Genomic DNA, 17,173 nt, shown 5'->3' with positions numbered 1-17,173 from the left:
CTGAGTACACATTAATTCCAGATAAGGAAAAACATCCTGGGACTGCCAAATTTTTATTCACATCTGCCACTTTTTATTGATTTAGTGAGGAACAAAATGCCATACCCTTGTGAACACTTTTAATTTCTTCAGACCACTGTCATATCTATTACCTCATTTTATTTGCATAATCATCCCATAAAATAGAAAGTTCTATTACAGATAGCCTCATTTATCAAATAAGGAGAGAAAGCCCTCCCAAAATTGCGTGCCTCAACAATAGTGAAGACAATAGTAATTATAACTAGCCTGGCTTACTCTGTGCCGGGCACTATTTAGTGCTTTAAGTACTTCGTCTCACTTAATCCTCATATAATTCTAAAAGAAACAACCTAATATTATCCCCATGTTATAAAAGAGGGAAACGAGGCACAGAGAGGTTAAGAAACTTGTCCAGAGTAAAACAAGTGGTAAGTGATAAAGCTGGGATTTCAACCGTGGCAATCTTGCTCCAGACACCCCTTCTCTTTGGCCCCTGCACTGTGTAGCTAGGAAGGGAGAAAGCAGGACCTGAAGTCACAGCTCCCTGCCAGTGCCCATCACTCAGCTTCAGCAATTATCCATTCATGGCCAATCTGGTTTCATCTGTACCCCGACCCACACCCAGTTGCCCCCTCTCCCCGATTGTTTTTAAAGCAAATCCAGATATCATATCATTTTATTTGTAAATATTCCTGTGTCCATCTAGTCATAAAGAGTCCATTTTGAGGGGCCGGCCTGGTGGCACAAGAAGTTAAGTGTGCGCACTCCGCTGCGGCAGTCTGGGGTTCCCCAATTCGGATCCCGGGCACGCATTGACGCACTGCTTGTCAAGCCATGCTGTGGTGGCGTCCCATAAAAAGTAGAGGAAGATGGGCGTGGATGTTAGCCCAGGGCCAGTCTTCCTCAGCAAAAAAAAAGAGGAGGATTGGCAGATGTTATCTCAGCTGATCTTCCTCACAAAAAAAAGTCCATTTTGAAACATAACTACAATACCATTATCACACCCAATTTTATAAAGTTTCAATACCACCATATACAGTCACTTTTCAGATTTCTCCAGTTGTCTTATTTATTTTTTCTTTTACACTTTATTCAGATCAGAATCCAAATAAGATCCATACATAGCAATTGGTTAACATGTTTCTTCAGGTTGCTTACATCTATAGATTCCTCTCCCTGTCTGTTGTGAGCCTTTTCCTTGCAATTTTTTCATTGAAAAAACCAAGTCATCTGTCTGGTAACATTGCCAATAGTCTAGATTTTGCTAATTGTAATTCTGTGTATTAGTTTACTGTGGCTGCTGTAATGAATTATCACAAATTTAGTGGCTTAAAACAACATTTATTATCTCACAATTCTAGAGGTCAGAAGTCTGATGCAGATCTTTCTGGGCTAAAATCAAGGTATTAGAAGGGCTTAATTCCTTTCTGGAGGCTCTAGGGGAAAATCCATTTCCTCACCTTTTCTACCTCTCAAGGCCACCCACATTCCTTGGCTCATGGCTTCCATCCATCTATGGCAATGGTGGGTTGAGTCCTCACACCACATCATCCTGACCTCCTCTTCCATAGTCGAATCTCTCTCTCTCTCTCACCTCTGTCTCTCTCTCACTCCTATTCTGTTTCCCTCTTCAATTTTTAAGGACCCTTGTGATTACATTGGGCCCACCTGGACAATCCCAGATAATCTCCCTTTTTTAAGGTCAGCTGATTAGCAACCTTAATTCCCTTTGCTATGTAACCTAACATACAGGTTCCAGGGATTAGGACATGGTCTTATTTGAAAGGAGGGTATTATTCTTCCTATCACAACCTGTGCTATCATTTCACATGTTTATCTGTCTCCTGTATTTCCTACTAAGTGGTAGTTAGAGGATTAATCAAATTCAGGCTCAACTTTAAGCAGCACTGGTGTGTTCTTACATAGTGTCTGGTTGTCTCTCTTTTGAGGATGTTAGCAGCCGTTGATGATTATTGCCTCAATCCTTGGATTCACTAGACATTGGAAAAGGTTGATATCCCAGTTCTGTCATTCCTTCTTCATTTATTAGTGGGATTGTTACATAAAGAGACACTGGCTTCATCAAGTCTTTGATTACTCTGAGGCCATACAATTTATATATGATAGGCAAGATAAATACTTGATTCCCTTTACCAGTTTTCAAAATAATGAGCATCTTCCAAAAGGGACCAATGAGGTGTTTTTGGTGTTTGAGTACCATTACGAAGTTATGGATTTAAACGTATTTGTGTTTCAGTAAGTTGCAGTTATTGTCATTATCAGTGTCCAGATTATCTTATCTAGAGAAAGTAGGATCACCTTCCGGTTGGCTTCTGACTCCTATTGACATGACTCCAGATGTCTTTGACAGCTTTTGGGCATTCTGTCTGACAAGATATTCCAGACTCCTCTTATACATTTCCAGCCTTTTCTCTATGGATCCTTGGTTCCTTTTCATAGGAAATGGTATTTAGCAGCCTGAATCTGGGCATTAGATGTGCTTATTACAGCTTGGTTCGTCATTATTTTTAGGTCTTTTTGTGCCAAGAGCTAGGAGTTATGCTTTTTCTTAAGACAAAATACATGATAAGTTCGTACTGATACTTCAAACTCAGATTCAGTACTATACAGTTTTTATTTATTGGTCAATGTGCTTTTTAATAAAATTTTCTGTGCCTGCTGCTTTTCAAAAGGAAAGCACCACAGAAGTGTTCCTGTGGGTTAAATTAATCTGTACTAGGAAGCTAGCCAGGACTGAGAAGGCTGTGTACAAAAAGCAGTAATCCCCAGGGCTTAGGGATTTACAATGAAACAGTGTCAGAGCTGGGAGGGGCCTTAGAGAGCACAGAGTTCAGTGGTACCCATATCTGGAGGTACATCAAAATTAGCTGGAAACTTTTCTAAATAAAATGTCCTCACCAAAGATCTACAAGATAAGGATCTCGAGGGTAGAACCTAGTATCTATTTTTATCAAGTTATTTATGAGGAAATGAATGTTTAGATGTGTTCAGAATCTAATGCAAGGTATTCTTGAGCACCCTAATACTTCCAGAAACCCCTTAGCACTCAACTGATGTTTAGATGGGTTAAACGCTTTGGCTGAGATCACATAGCCAAGGCAGAACCAAAGTTCTACAGTTCAGGGCTGTACTACTCAGACTTGGGCCTCATAATACACCCATGGGGCACCTCCTCAGCTTAAAAAGTGGTGCTGTTGATGTGCATTATGGTCAATTTACGTCACATCACTATGACTTAAGATTTGTATAGTGCTTGCAGTCTTGTAGTATTTTTATGTTGAGATCAACTAACTAGGGTCTGGAATTTCAACCTGATCCAATGAGGGCAGATCTAGAGCATGTGGTAGAAGGAAGACTGTCCTACAGGAAGAGCAGAGCAATTGATATCATAGAGGTCTTGTATAGGACTAGGCCATCCTAACATGTGAGTATAGTATAACATCCAGAATGCAGGCAGTTTTCTGAGATACTGGCAGCAGAGGCTAGTTCTTTTACCAGGTATCAAGCTCCAATACCAGGTCTTGGCATGACTTCAGCCTCTGAGAGGGAAGCTGACAAGAGCAAGGCAAGTCCTCAGATAAACAAAGCATAGTTCCTTTCCTCAAGGAGTTCATAGTCTACTGGGGAGGCAAAGGGCATGATGAATTTTATGAGAAGGGAAGAAATGCTTAGTTGGGTACTCTGGAGGGCTTTCCAAAACAGGTGATGTCCCCAGGGACCACACTCCAAGACCTGGAGGAGAGAAACCTTGGGAACTGGAGAGCCAGGCAGAAGAGGTCCCCACACAGGCAGCCAACCCACCTCCCATTAAGATCACCCAATAATTTTAGCCATTTTGTCTACCACACATTGGGCAACAGAAGACTTTTTCCTAGCACTTTTGCATTGATAAATGCAAAGGTGGAACTACCATTGGCTCCAGAGTGGGATGGGGCTGTCATTGTGAGTGCTAGGAATCAGGTAGGATAGGCAGAGATTAGCTACTGTGCTAGGAACCATGATTGGAGTCAGGAAAGAAGCAAACTTGACCTAAAGTTGAGTCCAGGAGTGTTGGGGTATATTCCACCAATACCTTAAAATCATAGACTCACTGATGGGATGTTAGAGATATTATGTTGCACAGTCCTAGAGAAGTCAAATCCTCCTGCTCTTGTGTAGGGAGGCATTCTTTGCACAGAAGAGTGCAGGCACTGGAGTCAGATTACATAGGTTCAAATCCCACCCACTCCACATACTATCCAGTTACTCAACTTCTCTGTGCCTCAGTTCCCTCATCTGTAAAACAGAGAAGATAACAGAGTGTCAACTTCTTAGAGATGTTGTGAATATTAAATGACAATGTAGGCAAAGCGCTTAGGACAGAGCCTAGAACATGTTGAGTAATCAGTAAGTGGTAGCTGTTGTTACTACTCTTATAATTGTCATCAGTAGTTATCATTGTCACCTCCTTTCCCACCAGTACTGTATCTGGACGGATGGGCTGAATGCACTGCTGGGGAAAGACATGATGAGTGACCTGACGCAGAATGACTTGGACACTCTGCTCAGCATGGAGATCAAGCTCCGCCTCCTCGACCTGGAAAACATTCAGATCCCCGATGCACCCCCACCGATCCCCAAGGAGCCCAGCAACTATGACTTCGTCTATGACTGTAACTGAAGTGGCCGGGCCCAGAAGCACCCCCTTCAAAACTGGAAAATCTAGCTAACAGGAGAGAAGAATGAAAACACGCCCACGCCTTGGAATCCTCTTGTGGTAAAGGGAAGCTGTGGGTCAACACTTTCTTTGGCCTCACCTCTAGCCCTGGCATTTTTCTGCCCCTACCTGGCATCTTGCTCACCACCCTGATCCTGTTTCTGGACTCCATCGCTTTAGGTCACTTCCCATTGCTGCAGTCTAATGGTGGGAGAAGAGCAAGATCCACCGCCAATAAGAGAGCCAAAGGGCCCTTCCATCCTAACCCCAGCAGGCACGTCCTTCCTTCGTGGGGTATGAAAGCCAGCAGCACCAGACTGCCCCAAAACCTGCCCGCCAGACTGAGGGGAGTGCCCCAAGGCTTGTGTCTGGAAGAAACAGCCTCGCTACTTGAGAAGACCAAACACCACCTCCTCATTCCCCTTCTCTCTAGAGTCGGCTTACACCACCAGTTCCATGTGAATTGAAATCTGCTTTCAAATCCCCTCCCTCTTCCATCCCGGCCTCTGTCTTGCCCTGTTCTTCTCTGGGTTCCAAAAGCAGCAGCAGCAGCCTCATCCTAGTTCTCGCCAGCACTCGGTCTCCCAGACCGAGTCCTCCCGTGCCCACTTCGCATCTGCATCTGCACTGTGACCATGGCCAACCTTCCTTTCTCGCCAGCTAGTCTTGGGTTTCCTCTCCTGGCCCCAGCCTAGACCTGCCTTCTTCATTTCCACACACCCTCCTAACCCCTTAGCTGAAAGCACAAATGGTGAAATCAGTTGTCATGCTCCATCTCTAACATACTAAACCTAAATGCCTCTAGGACCAGCGGTTGCTATCTAAGGGTTTGGTGTTACATTCTCCTGGGGGCTTCTGCTGCAATACAGTTTCCACAGGATGGTCAAGCTGTCAGACATCCAAGTTTACATCAGTGTAATTATTACAGGTGTTGACAATTTGCAAGGGTTTGGGGTGGTTTTTTTTTTTTTTGCTTTGTTTTTGTATAAAAGAGTCTAACATTTTTTGCCAAACAGATATATATTTAATGAAAAGAAGAGATACATAAATGTGTGTACTTTCCATTTTTTTTTTAATTATTTTAATCCTAAACATCTTCCTGAGAATAACCTTCCCTTAAACATGCTGTGGAATAAAATTAATTGTGATGAGTTGGGGAGCTGGTGTTTTGATTTGGTAAATTAAGTTCTTGCTGCTCAGTCATCAGCTCACCTGGGAGCTTGTTAGGACTGCAGCATTTTAAGCTTTACCCCAGACCCACAGAATCAGGTGGTTCGTGTGCACATAAAGTTTGAAAAGCACTGGTCCAGGGGACTTGACCATTGCTAGGTCAGTACAGGCTCTATGCATCAATAAAGAATGTTGCTTCTAAGAAGACCATCTCAACTCACTGAGAAAATCAGACACACTGTGTAAAAATATGATCTATTCATTTTGTACTATTGCCTACTGACCATGACTTTCTCTTTTATTTTTTCTTCCTTACCATTATATAATTTATGGAACTAGCCAAATTAAACACATCACACTTTGAGGGAGCACATTTAGCAAAGAAAAAGAATGCAAACCTGTAGACTGGAAATAAGTTAAGCCAGACCAAATAAATTTAACTATGAATTAATAAAATATGGGTCAGAGCCCAGCAAAGGATTTTTCTAAGGGCAGTTCCACTGGTGGCATGTCTGGATCACAAATTCCGAGATCTGGAGGGGATGTCAGAAAGGTCCGAGCACGCAGAATTAAGCATGGGGCAGCATAAGCCCCTCTGGACTCGCAGCAGCGGCGTTAGATGCCTTCAGGTCACTGCTCTTCACCATCATCAAGATGTGCAATTACAGATTGACCTGAGTTGGAGTGACATGGTCCACAGCCCTCCATAAATTGCAGGAAAAAAAATCCTTTATAATCCATAGTAATTCATGGGCAATTATGCTTCCGGTCAGAGCGCTCACACCTGAGTGTCAATTTGACACTTCCTTTATCATTAAGCTTCGATGATGTTAACACATATGTGTCCTTCATGGCGGGAACATTTATTGATCTACCTATCATCATGATAACATGGTAGATGTTAGGTGAAAGAAAGCTGACAGGGTGGTACCATTTTTTACTTAGGAGTTACCAGACTCCATCCATGAAAAGGAGAATGCTCTGGACCAAGATATCTGAGGTCCTGGGACCTCTGAGTGTAAGAAATCAATCTGTTCTATGATCTTTGCTGGGAAGAACCAGCCCCTCTCCTAGCCCTTCTGCCTTGGTGCATTAAATGAATAGTAACCTTTTCAGGGCTGTAAAAAGAGCATTCTCCTACCTCTCCTTAGACTCTCCTCCCTCCGACTGGTGAGATCCTGAAAGTGCGACATCATTCCTTCATTTGTGGCACTGTGGTGCAGGGTTACTGTCCATATTTGGCTGCCTCATCTTCTCTCCCTAGGCTGTCAAGGCCTCTTTCCCAGACAGCGAGCCTTCCACCTCCAGCATAGCTCACGTTGCCGCAGGTTTCTAAGCCTGGAAAAATCAGCCAAATCCAAGGGAGCAGTGAATTAGGAATCCCGGTTTTGTTATTAGGTCTAAGCTGCATTCTCCAATTCCGCTTTACCTGAAATAAAACTGGTCACTGAATTTGAATCTGCTGATATTTTCATTCCTGTCTTATTCTTATTCAGAACCTATAGAGGGAAGGGTAATTAATTGACCCTCTTAAAGTCAAAAGTGACTACTTTTAAGGGTAGGGAAATCTAATGGTCATTGCAAAAGAAAAAGTGCAAGGCTGAATGTTTCTTGAGTCTATCTGCAAATCCATTCTAAACCATTTTCCAATTATCAACTAAAGCATATCTACCTACTGCTCTTTTAAGGAACTCAGCAGTTGTCCCCAATGATATAAGTGCCTTTTTGCTTTAGTTATGAAATATTTTACAATTAACATAAACCTTTAACTTTAAGGAAATAAAATATTCATGCAATAATCAAAAATGTGCTTACAGCTAGACACTAGGAATGCAAAAAGAATAAAATTTGTAAATTTAAATTTGGTAAAAATAACAAAATTTGTAAAATCAGGAAAGTGACAATCAAGTAATTTAGTCAAATATAAAACCAAATAATTGCAGCACAGTGTGGTAAACGGCACAATATCAATACGCACACAGTAGAGTACTAGAAAGGAGGTTGTGCTCAACACTTTTGGCAATGAGGTCAGGGACAACATGAGAGGAGTAGAAACTTGAATTAGGTCTTTAAAGAGAGGATGTTCACTGTGCAAAAGATAGACGTTCCAGGTAGAGCAAAGAATACAAACAGAGCATGGAGACACGCAAACCCATGACTACTCAAGAATCTGTTAGTCAATCAGTGTGGCTGGTATGTGGGATGCATGTGGGTGAGCAAGGGAGAGAATGCTGCGGAGGAAGTAAGGTGCAAATCATGATAATCCAGATAGCTGGCAGGGGACTTTCAATTGAGGGCAAAAGAGTGCAGTCAGAGGAGCGATGTTGTCAGATTTGCCGTTCAGAAATATCACAAAGACAAAACACCCACGTGGGGGAAAGATTGGAGTAAGAGAAATTGAAAGCAGAGATATTAACAAGATATTAACAAGAAGGTAATGGTTGAATTAGTCCCAAGCAAGAACCATTTGAGCCCACACTTTGGTATAAGCAATGGGAAAAGGGAGGAAAGTAAAGGTATTAAAGAGGCAGAATTACCTGCTTCTTAAGTGATGGAGAGAGAAGAATGCAAATGACTCCTGTGTTTCTGGAATGGGTGAGCAAGCAGATAAGAAGGCTGTTATCTAAAATCAGAGAGGAGGACTGGGAGATTTCAGGATACGATAATGAGAGGAGATCATGAGACTGTATGAGTTTGTTGGACTACTCCAAACAAGTCATTTAACCATTTTGAGTCTTTTACCTCATTCATAAAATGGAAATATCATTATTTAAGAAGACTGTAGACAGGTGGTTGGAAACTGTCAGTGCTCAGCAAGTAAATCCCCGCTCCTGCCCTGGTCCCTGCTCATCCATGCCCTCCCCTTCCCTCACATCCCACCTTTCTTTTGTGATACACGGTGGTCTGAGTGAATGATCTCTCGTATAGCTCGAACTAAATGACATATTTCAACCAATTCAGGCTGTTTTATGAGAAAGAAAAATAAGCAAGGGAGGGGAAGAAAAGAAAAATTAAAAATTTGAACATCCTCCTCGACATAAGGATTTGAGGTAACTTGCAATAAAACCACAATTTAAAATCGGTGGGGGAGGAGGGTTATGGTATAATCCCAAGGAAAATATAGTATCTTAAATTTTTCTTTTAATGTCATTACATTTTTTTCTGACAGTAAAATGTAAAATGAACACTTCAAGTTAAGTGGGTATTTTTTTTCAATTCAGAAAAATAATCAGAACACACCCAGATGAAGGAAGGAACCAAGTCTACTAGAAACATGGTGTAAAAATAGTTGCTATACTTTACATTACATCTAAATCTGGGCTTTCTGGAAGCCTGTGTAAATAAGGAAGCAAATTGGGATATATTGCTCTCCTTTTTTTTTTTTTTAAGTTTTATTCCCTCATAAGAAAACATCATTTCCCAGGCACCAACTTTTGGAGAAGATGTGCTATTAAAAGTATTTATCTACTTTAATAGACACCTCTTAGCAAGTACTGTTTGTCTGTCATTCTGTCTTGCAGAATGAAGAGTGTTTGCCCCTGCAGCTCCTTGAGGGATGAAAGAGAACAGGCACCAGAGAAGGGGCCATTTGAGTGCCAGAATGAGTTTAGGGATAAAGTAATAGAAGAATCAGAAGAGGAGTCTGGGAGTAGATCAACCAAGGAAGGCTTGGCCAGAGAAAGAGGTTCAGGAATGCACGAAGTGTGTCCAGGGCTAAAAGAGGTGCTGGGCAGGAGAAGAGCAGGGTCCAGGAGCCAAACTCAACGGAACTTGCATTGGGCATTCACTATGCACCATGCACAGTGCACAGGGATATAAAAATAAGTAAGAAGTGGACTCTGCCTTCAAGAGACTCATAGTCTAGAAGAGGAGACAGAGACAGATAACTGCAATCCGTGGCTAAAAGGACACTAATGTACAAAATCTTGAGCTAGCACACAAAGCAGAAGGTGACTGCCTCTGCCTGGAGGAAGTGAGGCCTGATAGAGAGTGAGAAGGATGAGCAGGAAGCCACCAAGTGTCAAGGGGAAGGAGGCCAAGCTCACTCCCTACTCATCCTTTGGGTCTCAGTTTGGGCATCACTTCCTTTGGAAAGCATTCCGACTTCAAAGTCAAGGCTAGGGACTCCTCCTCTGTGCTCCCACAGCCACCTCTACTTACCCTGCAGTAATTGTCCAGCATTTCACTGTCTTCCTCACTAGCCATCAGCTCCATGAGAGGAGGAAGCAGGCCAATTGTTCTTACCACTCACACCCTGCCTTTAGCCCAGTGACAGGTAGTTAACTGAATTCCATCAATACTTTCTAAGTGAATTGATAAGGCGCATTTCTGGAAGAAGTAACAGCATGAAGCATTAGAAAGAGGAAACGTGTTATGGCTGGAACAGAGATGAGTATGTGAGAGAGAAAAATATGAGATACACTTGGAAAGAGGGAGAAGAACCTGGAATGGCATGCCAAGAAGGTGGAAGTGTATTCATGGTGTGACCAGGGGCCATTGACATAGTATATATTTGGGTAAATGGCATGACCAGATTTTCATTTTAAGATCACCACTTTCATACTGGCAGCAGCACAGAAGACAAGCTGAGGAAAAGTGGGTCTGGAGGCAGGGATACCAGGCCAAACCTATGTCAAAGTTGCTTCACTTTTAAGAAGGCTGAAGATGTCAATCAATCAATCAAATTGCTAGGATCAAATTGAGTTCAACGGGGATTATATACGGGGTGCTGTAAAAGAAGTGAAACTTGATCATCATCACAAAAGGCTAGAAAAATAAAAGGCAAAAGGAGATATTTTCAAAGTCTAATGTATGAATATAAAAACAGAAATAAGACCAAATCTTTCTCAGGCTGCCTGAAAATGCAAAATCTGGACAAATGCTGCTGACAAGATGTCTGCCTAAAATAAAACGAAAATACAGAGATGGGCAAGATACACTAGCAAATGCGAAGTCACCGTGGTGCACATGGGGAGAAGAGATGGCAAAGAAGGAGCAAGTCAGTCTCAGGCAAGTAAAATTGAGGATAAAAACCTATCAAAAAGAAAGTCATTTTGTAATACTCTTTCACATTGGTACCATTTATCAGGCTGATACAACTGACAAGAATATCTAATGCCAAATAAAATAGTCCTGAAATACATAAACCAAACCTTTATATATACAAGAGAATTGATAAACACCATACCTTAGGTAGAGACTTTAACTAATAGTATTAGGCTTTAACTAATATAATTAACTAGATTCAATGCATATTTCAATATATGTAATCTACAACAAATATACATTCTTTAAATAACTTTAGAATATGTTCAAAATTAATTGTATAGTTATCCACAAAAAAAATCGTTGCACCATAAGATATAAAGTAGGTATAAAGGATTTGTGGTTCCATGACAATACCCAAAACATCTTCTCCCCCAAATTATTTTAAATGCAACAAAATTTTTAAATACAATGAAAATTATTTTAAATGATTTTACTTGAGCTTGTATTAAAGAGAGTGAAATCCACAGGTGCTGGCAGTGAAGAGAGAGCTGAAATTGGAAGCACAAAGTTTCTGGCTGAGGCTGTGCCTCCCCAGGTGTTAGTGGTCTTGATAGGGGTGTGGAATCTAATGTCCAGGTGGAGATGGAGACCAGACCTCATGTTCATGCTAGAAGAGGAGTGGAATTGAGGTCTTCCCATAAAAGCTTAGATGCTGGGAGGATGCACTTGCAGATTAGATAGGGGAAAAACATCTATCCATTGGTACAGGATGATAACATGAAATGTTATCTGTCTGGCTGGGCTCTGGGTGGACAAAGACTCATCTATAAATTTGAAACCTTAGGCCTGTGATTCATGTGGTTTTAGGGTTCAAATTTACTCTGCTCTCATAAGTCCTAGAATGCCCACTTGAGAGACTAACATAAAACATGGTCCTGGGCTGAACAGAGCTGGACTCCTGGCAAAAGTAAATCAAAAACTATCCTGGATGTGACCCCCCACAAGCCAAGCTACAAAAGATTTCCACAGAAAAAGCAAATGCCATTAAAAAGTTGTGCTTACAATCAAAAGTAACACAACACATGGAACCAATCTATAATGAGTAAGAGAAAGATTAGACACCCCAAAACTTGACATAAATAAAATAAAAATAAGAATGTAACATGAAGTAATACATTTTAAAAGAATTAAAACCCCAAGAACAAGAAAAAGATATCAAAAGCAATAAAATGTGAAGAATATAGTTGTCGGAAATAAGAACTCAGCAACAGCTCAAACACAGGGTAGATACAACTGAAGAGAGGATTCATGAGCTAAAGATAGATTTGAGAAAATTACACAGAGAAATTAGAGATTTAAAAAGTCTATAGGTTAAGAAGTACAAAGGCAAGAACTCTGATAGAGTTTCAGAAGAAGAGAATAGTAAATTATGAAAATGTAGTATTTTAAGGAATACTGGCTGAGGATTTTCCAGTGAGACGTAACACCTTAGATTAGGAAATACTAAATGTTCCAAGCAGAATAAATAAATCTACATTGGTAAAAGTCATAGTGAGACTGTAAAACACCAAAGACAGAGAAAATATTAAATAGCCAGGGAGAAAAGGCAGATTACCTTACCCTCAAAGGAACAATGAGACTGACAGCTGTTCTCTTAGTAGCAACGATAGAGAAGTGCTTCTGAGTATTTTTATGTCACAGCATACATTGGAAATTATGACACCTGACAACACACTGGGGTAAACAGATGAGGCTGCTCACCAGCAAGAGGCCACAGCCCAAGGCCTGGCCTGTCTTGCTGATGACAAGGGCATCGATACTTCTGCATACCAGTGACCCATCCCCAGTTTACCAGTATGCACTGCAGCACTTGTTGGAGGCTCTGAAATGGAAGTCTGAAGATAATAGGATCATGTTTTCATAGCACTGAGAGAAAATAATTATAAACTAGAATTCTATTCCCAATTAAAATGTTAATAAAGAGAGAAAACAAAGTTATTTTCCAAGAAGATTCGAGAGAATTTGTCACTCACAGACAGTCTCTGAGAGTCAGAAAAAAAATGGAGAATTTTGGGAGCAAATCTAACAACAAATGGCTGTGTGAAAGACAACAATAATAACTAATTTAAGGTGTATTTAAACATTATGAAATTAAAATACAAAACAAGAATATAGTGTACAATGAAAGGGCAGAATGTAACAAACACCTTAACCTCTTATTTTGCAGGTTAGAGATACTGGTAATCTTCAGACTTGAAACAACTCTACATATTAAAAATTGGGGAATAACTGTTGAAAATATTAGAAACAAAAACGTGTGACTTCCCTATCAATAGAAGGAAAAAATGTAATAAAGAAAATTAAATCAATTCAATAACAAATAAAAGAAGGAGCACCAAAAAAATGAATGCTCCAATAGAAAAACACGAAAAGGAAATCAACAGGCAATTAACAAAATATGAATCTAAATGATCAGAACAGTAATGACAAAAATATTCACCATCCCCAAAACTAAAGAAATGCACATTAAAATGAGATACAGTTTTGGCCTATCAAGTTGGCAAATGGCTATATAATTAAAGATTATATCTTTTATTATGTAAATGGAATTACAAAGCAATAAAAAAAATAATCCAAGATAGAGTAATCCAAGAGAAATGTGGGTTAACGATACAAGTAAGTAAATACTTAAAGAATCATGAATATCCAAGGAGAAAAGAAAATGTCCATGGTCACAAATAATTTTAAAAGGCACATTAATATCATAAGACAGAATTTTGTCTAAGAAATTTTTAAACATTCAGTGATGGTAAAAGGATAATGAAACAGGCTCTTACAATCTTCCTGGAGAGAAATTTGACAATATATATCCAAAGTTTTCCAAATATGACTGACTCTTGACCTTGTAATTCTATCCATCAAATGGAGCTGCTCTGTTTTGTTTTGTTTTATCTGTTTTACATGCTAAGCTTTTGTGTATGATTTTGTTTTAAGAAGAGATTCCAGTGTTTAAAAATAAAATTTTAAAACCTCAGGGTTAAATAACTTATGGGACATCTATTTATACCATGGCACACATGACTGTCTCTCAAAATCATATGAAATGTTTCGTCAAAAGGAAAAGTGTCCGGGGGCTGGCCTGGTGTCATAGCAGTTAAGTTTGCACTTTCTGCTTAAGTGGCTGGGGGTTCGCTGGTTCAGATCCTTAGAGTGGACCTACTCACCACTCATCAAACCACGCTGAAGTGGCGTCTCATATACAAGAGCTACAACTCTACAACTATGAAACACAACTATGTACTGGGGCTTTAGGGAGAAAAAGGAGGAAGATTGGCAAGAGATGATGTTAGCACGGGCCAATCTTTCTCAAAAAAAAAAAAGGGGGAAAGTGTTAATAAAATATTAACTAAAAAAACAGGTTATGAAACAGTAGGAGTGTGTGTATGTATTTTATTTTTAAATGTAAATGTCTATATTACGTATACATAGAAAAGGATTTAGAGGAATATACACCAAAGTGTTTTTAATGGTTTTCTCTATTTGGATGAAATTCTGAGAATTTGTTTGCTTTTTTGTTTATTGCCAAGTCTGTATTTCAGATTTTTGTAATACATATGCCTTGTCTTTGAAATAAGAAAAACTTATTTTGCAATTGTAAATCCAGTACCAGTAGATTAATGACCTGAACTCATTTTATCCCTCCATCCCCCACATTTCCTTGATGAAGGAAACTCATTTTATCCCTCCACCAAGCCTCTATGCCTCTTTCTGTCACCTACAGTTGACACTCAATTAGCTGCCCTCAACCTCTGATGCCAGCTTTACCATCTCTTCTCTCATGTTACCCCTTCTCTGACCAGCCCCTCCTGTAGCCTCAAGGGAAATGGCACCGCTATCCCCACTCCTAGTCTGCCTGTCCCAGATTCTTGCAAAAGCTTCCAACAACTATGAGGATGCCTACCTATTTGGATAATAAGATTTAATGGGTCAAATTATAGACTCTTAGTAGTCATTAATCTGACCTACCATCCAAGTGCAGAAGCCCATCTTCAAGGCAGCCGCCACTGTCAAGCTATAGTACCTAGAACCCAACTAGCCACAAAATGCCCCCTTCTAATGCAGAATAATCTGAATATGTTTAAAAGAAAGATAAAGACATTCATTACATTTGGTAACTTTTTTCTAACATTTCCACGTGTACCCCTTAAGGCCATATGGATCCATTCAATCCATTTTCTTCATGACGACCGTTAAATATTTGAAAATAGCTATTATGTTCATTTTCAGTCTTCTCTTTTCCTATTTCTTTCAACCCTTCCTATGTGACGCAGTGCTGTAGATTGAATGTTTGTGTCCCCCAAAATGCATATACTGAAAAAGTAATGCCCGAGGTGATGGTATTAGGAGGTGGGGACTTTGGGGAGTGATTAGGTCATGAGGGCAGAGCCCTTGTGAATCAGATTAGTGCTCTTATAAAAGAGGTCCCAGGGAGATTCCTCACCCCCTTCCATCATTTGAGGATACAGTAAGAATTCAGCAATCGACAACCCAGAAGAGGGCCTTTACCAGAACCTGACGGTGCTGACACCTTGATCTTGGACTTCTAGTCCAGAACTGTAAGAAATAAATTTCTTTTGTTGTAAGCCACTCAGCCTACGGTATTTTGTTATAACAGCCCAAATGGACTAAGACATATGGTTTGTAGCTCACCTTCAATAAATGAACTCTAGTTTGATGGTGTTCCACTTAAAATACGTCACTTGAAACCAATCAGTTTTTCAAATGTGTTTTGACAGTCCAGCAAACAAACAACCTTACTTAACTTGCAGAGTGTTTTCGCATGCTTAAAACTTGAGGACACAATTGATTTTCATTTCATTTCATTTTTGGAACCAGGAAATACTATTGACCAAAAACTCTAAGAGATTTAGCAAGGTCTGATGATAACAAATATATTTTTTAAAAATAAAGGCACAAAATAAAACACCAAAAAATAGTAATCTATGGGTGCCTTTCTAGCTAATTGTGATGGTAACTGTGGTGGTGGTAGTGGTGGTGGTGTGTGTGTGTGTGTGTGAGTGTGTGTGTTAGTGAGAGAGAAGGAGAGAGAGAGAGAGAGAGAATACATATGTGCATTGAGGAAAAGCCTAACTTTTGGTCAATGTCAGCCATAGTTGTACAGTCATTAAGAAAACATAAGCTTTGAAATCCTGTGTCAAATTCCAGTTCCAATGTTTGCTGGCTGTGTGACTTAAGGTAAGTTATTTTCTGGTTTGTAAAACTTTGTCTATAAAATTCTTTTATAACAACTATTGAAGGATTGTATTAAATCACATTTATGAGTTTCATAGAACATAGTAAATACTCAAAAAATGGTAAATAGTAAATACTCATAGCTAGACATTTCTGATGCCAAAAATCAAACACACGTGAGGGGCCAGCCCGGTGGCACAGTGGTTAAGTGCTCGCATTCCGCTGTGGCGGCCTGGGGATTGCAGGTTCGGATCCCGGCGCTCACAGATGCACCGCTTGGCAAGCCATGCTGTGGCGGCGTCCCATATAAAGTAGAGGAAGATGGGCACGGATGTTAGCCCAGGGCCAGTCTTGCTCAGCAAAAAGAGGAAGATTGGCAACAGATGTTAGCTCAGGGCTAATCTTCCTCACACCCCAAAAAAAAAAAAAAATCAAACACAGGTCCACTTTGGGTCCCTTTGAGTTCCAGAATCACGTCACCCTCCATCCCTCCCCCGAGGCTAGCTGCTCACCGCGTGGCTCTTATGGTTAACTAAAGCCTTTACACTTCTTCCTATTGCCGCTGCTGTTAAGCCTTATTTTCACTATTCGAATCTCACCCTCACCTTCCTGTGTGGTAGTGCTGGATGTTGCACAATTGGGCCAGATCCTGGCTATCACCGGGAAAGCCAGGATCAGAGGTCCAACCTGCAAGAATAGAGCTAAAAGTGGAAAGTGAGTCAACATGCAGGAGTCAGGCAGAACCGGCAAGCCTTGGGAGCAAGGTCGAGAGCTGAGGGGTACTCCATGCGGCTCCAGGAATCATGGGGAAATCTCTGTAATTTGCCTTTACGGGACATGAGAAGTGTGATTCCGGCTGCCATTTACTGACCACCTGGTGGCAAGCATTGTGCTAAATGTGTTATGTCATTTCCCTCTCCAGGAAGCTGGTAGCGTTACCTCTTTCACAGACGAGAAGTCAGAAGCTCAGAGAATTTAGATCACTTGTTAAGGTCACAAAGTAAGGAGTTGAATCTGGGGCTG

The 17,173-nt window shown here is 40.5% G+C and overlaps 1 protein-coding gene across 4 annotated transcripts in view; it reads left to right on the top strand.

Moving 5' to 3' along the window:
* ELMO1 (engulfment and cell motility 1) overlaps nt 1-5,889 on the top strand; it is a 525,628-nt gene extending 519,739 nt beyond the window's left edge. For all 4 annotated transcript variants that reach the window (XM_058528310.1, XM_058528301.1, XM_058528318.1 and 1 more), the window contains one exon: nt 4,502-5,889. In XM_058528310.1, the coding sequence (XP_058384293.1) occupies nt 4,502-4,702 (201 nt within the window). In that variant the 3' untranslated portion in view covers nt 4,703-5,889. The remainder of the gene's footprint in view (nt 1-4,501) is intronic.
* The last annotated feature ends 11,284 nt before the right edge of the window (nt 5,890-17,173 follow it).

This window comes from Diceros bicornis, chromosome 3, assembly GCF_020826845.1.
Source record: "Diceros bicornis minor isolate mBicDic1 chromosome 3, mDicBic1.mat.cur, whole genome shotgun sequence".
Lineage (NCBI taxonomy): Eukaryota > Metazoa > Chordata > Mammalia > Perissodactyla > Rhinocerotidae > Diceros > Diceros bicornis.
Note: the sequence above shows the minus strand (reverse complement) of the source record. Positions and strands in the feature narration are given on the sequence as shown.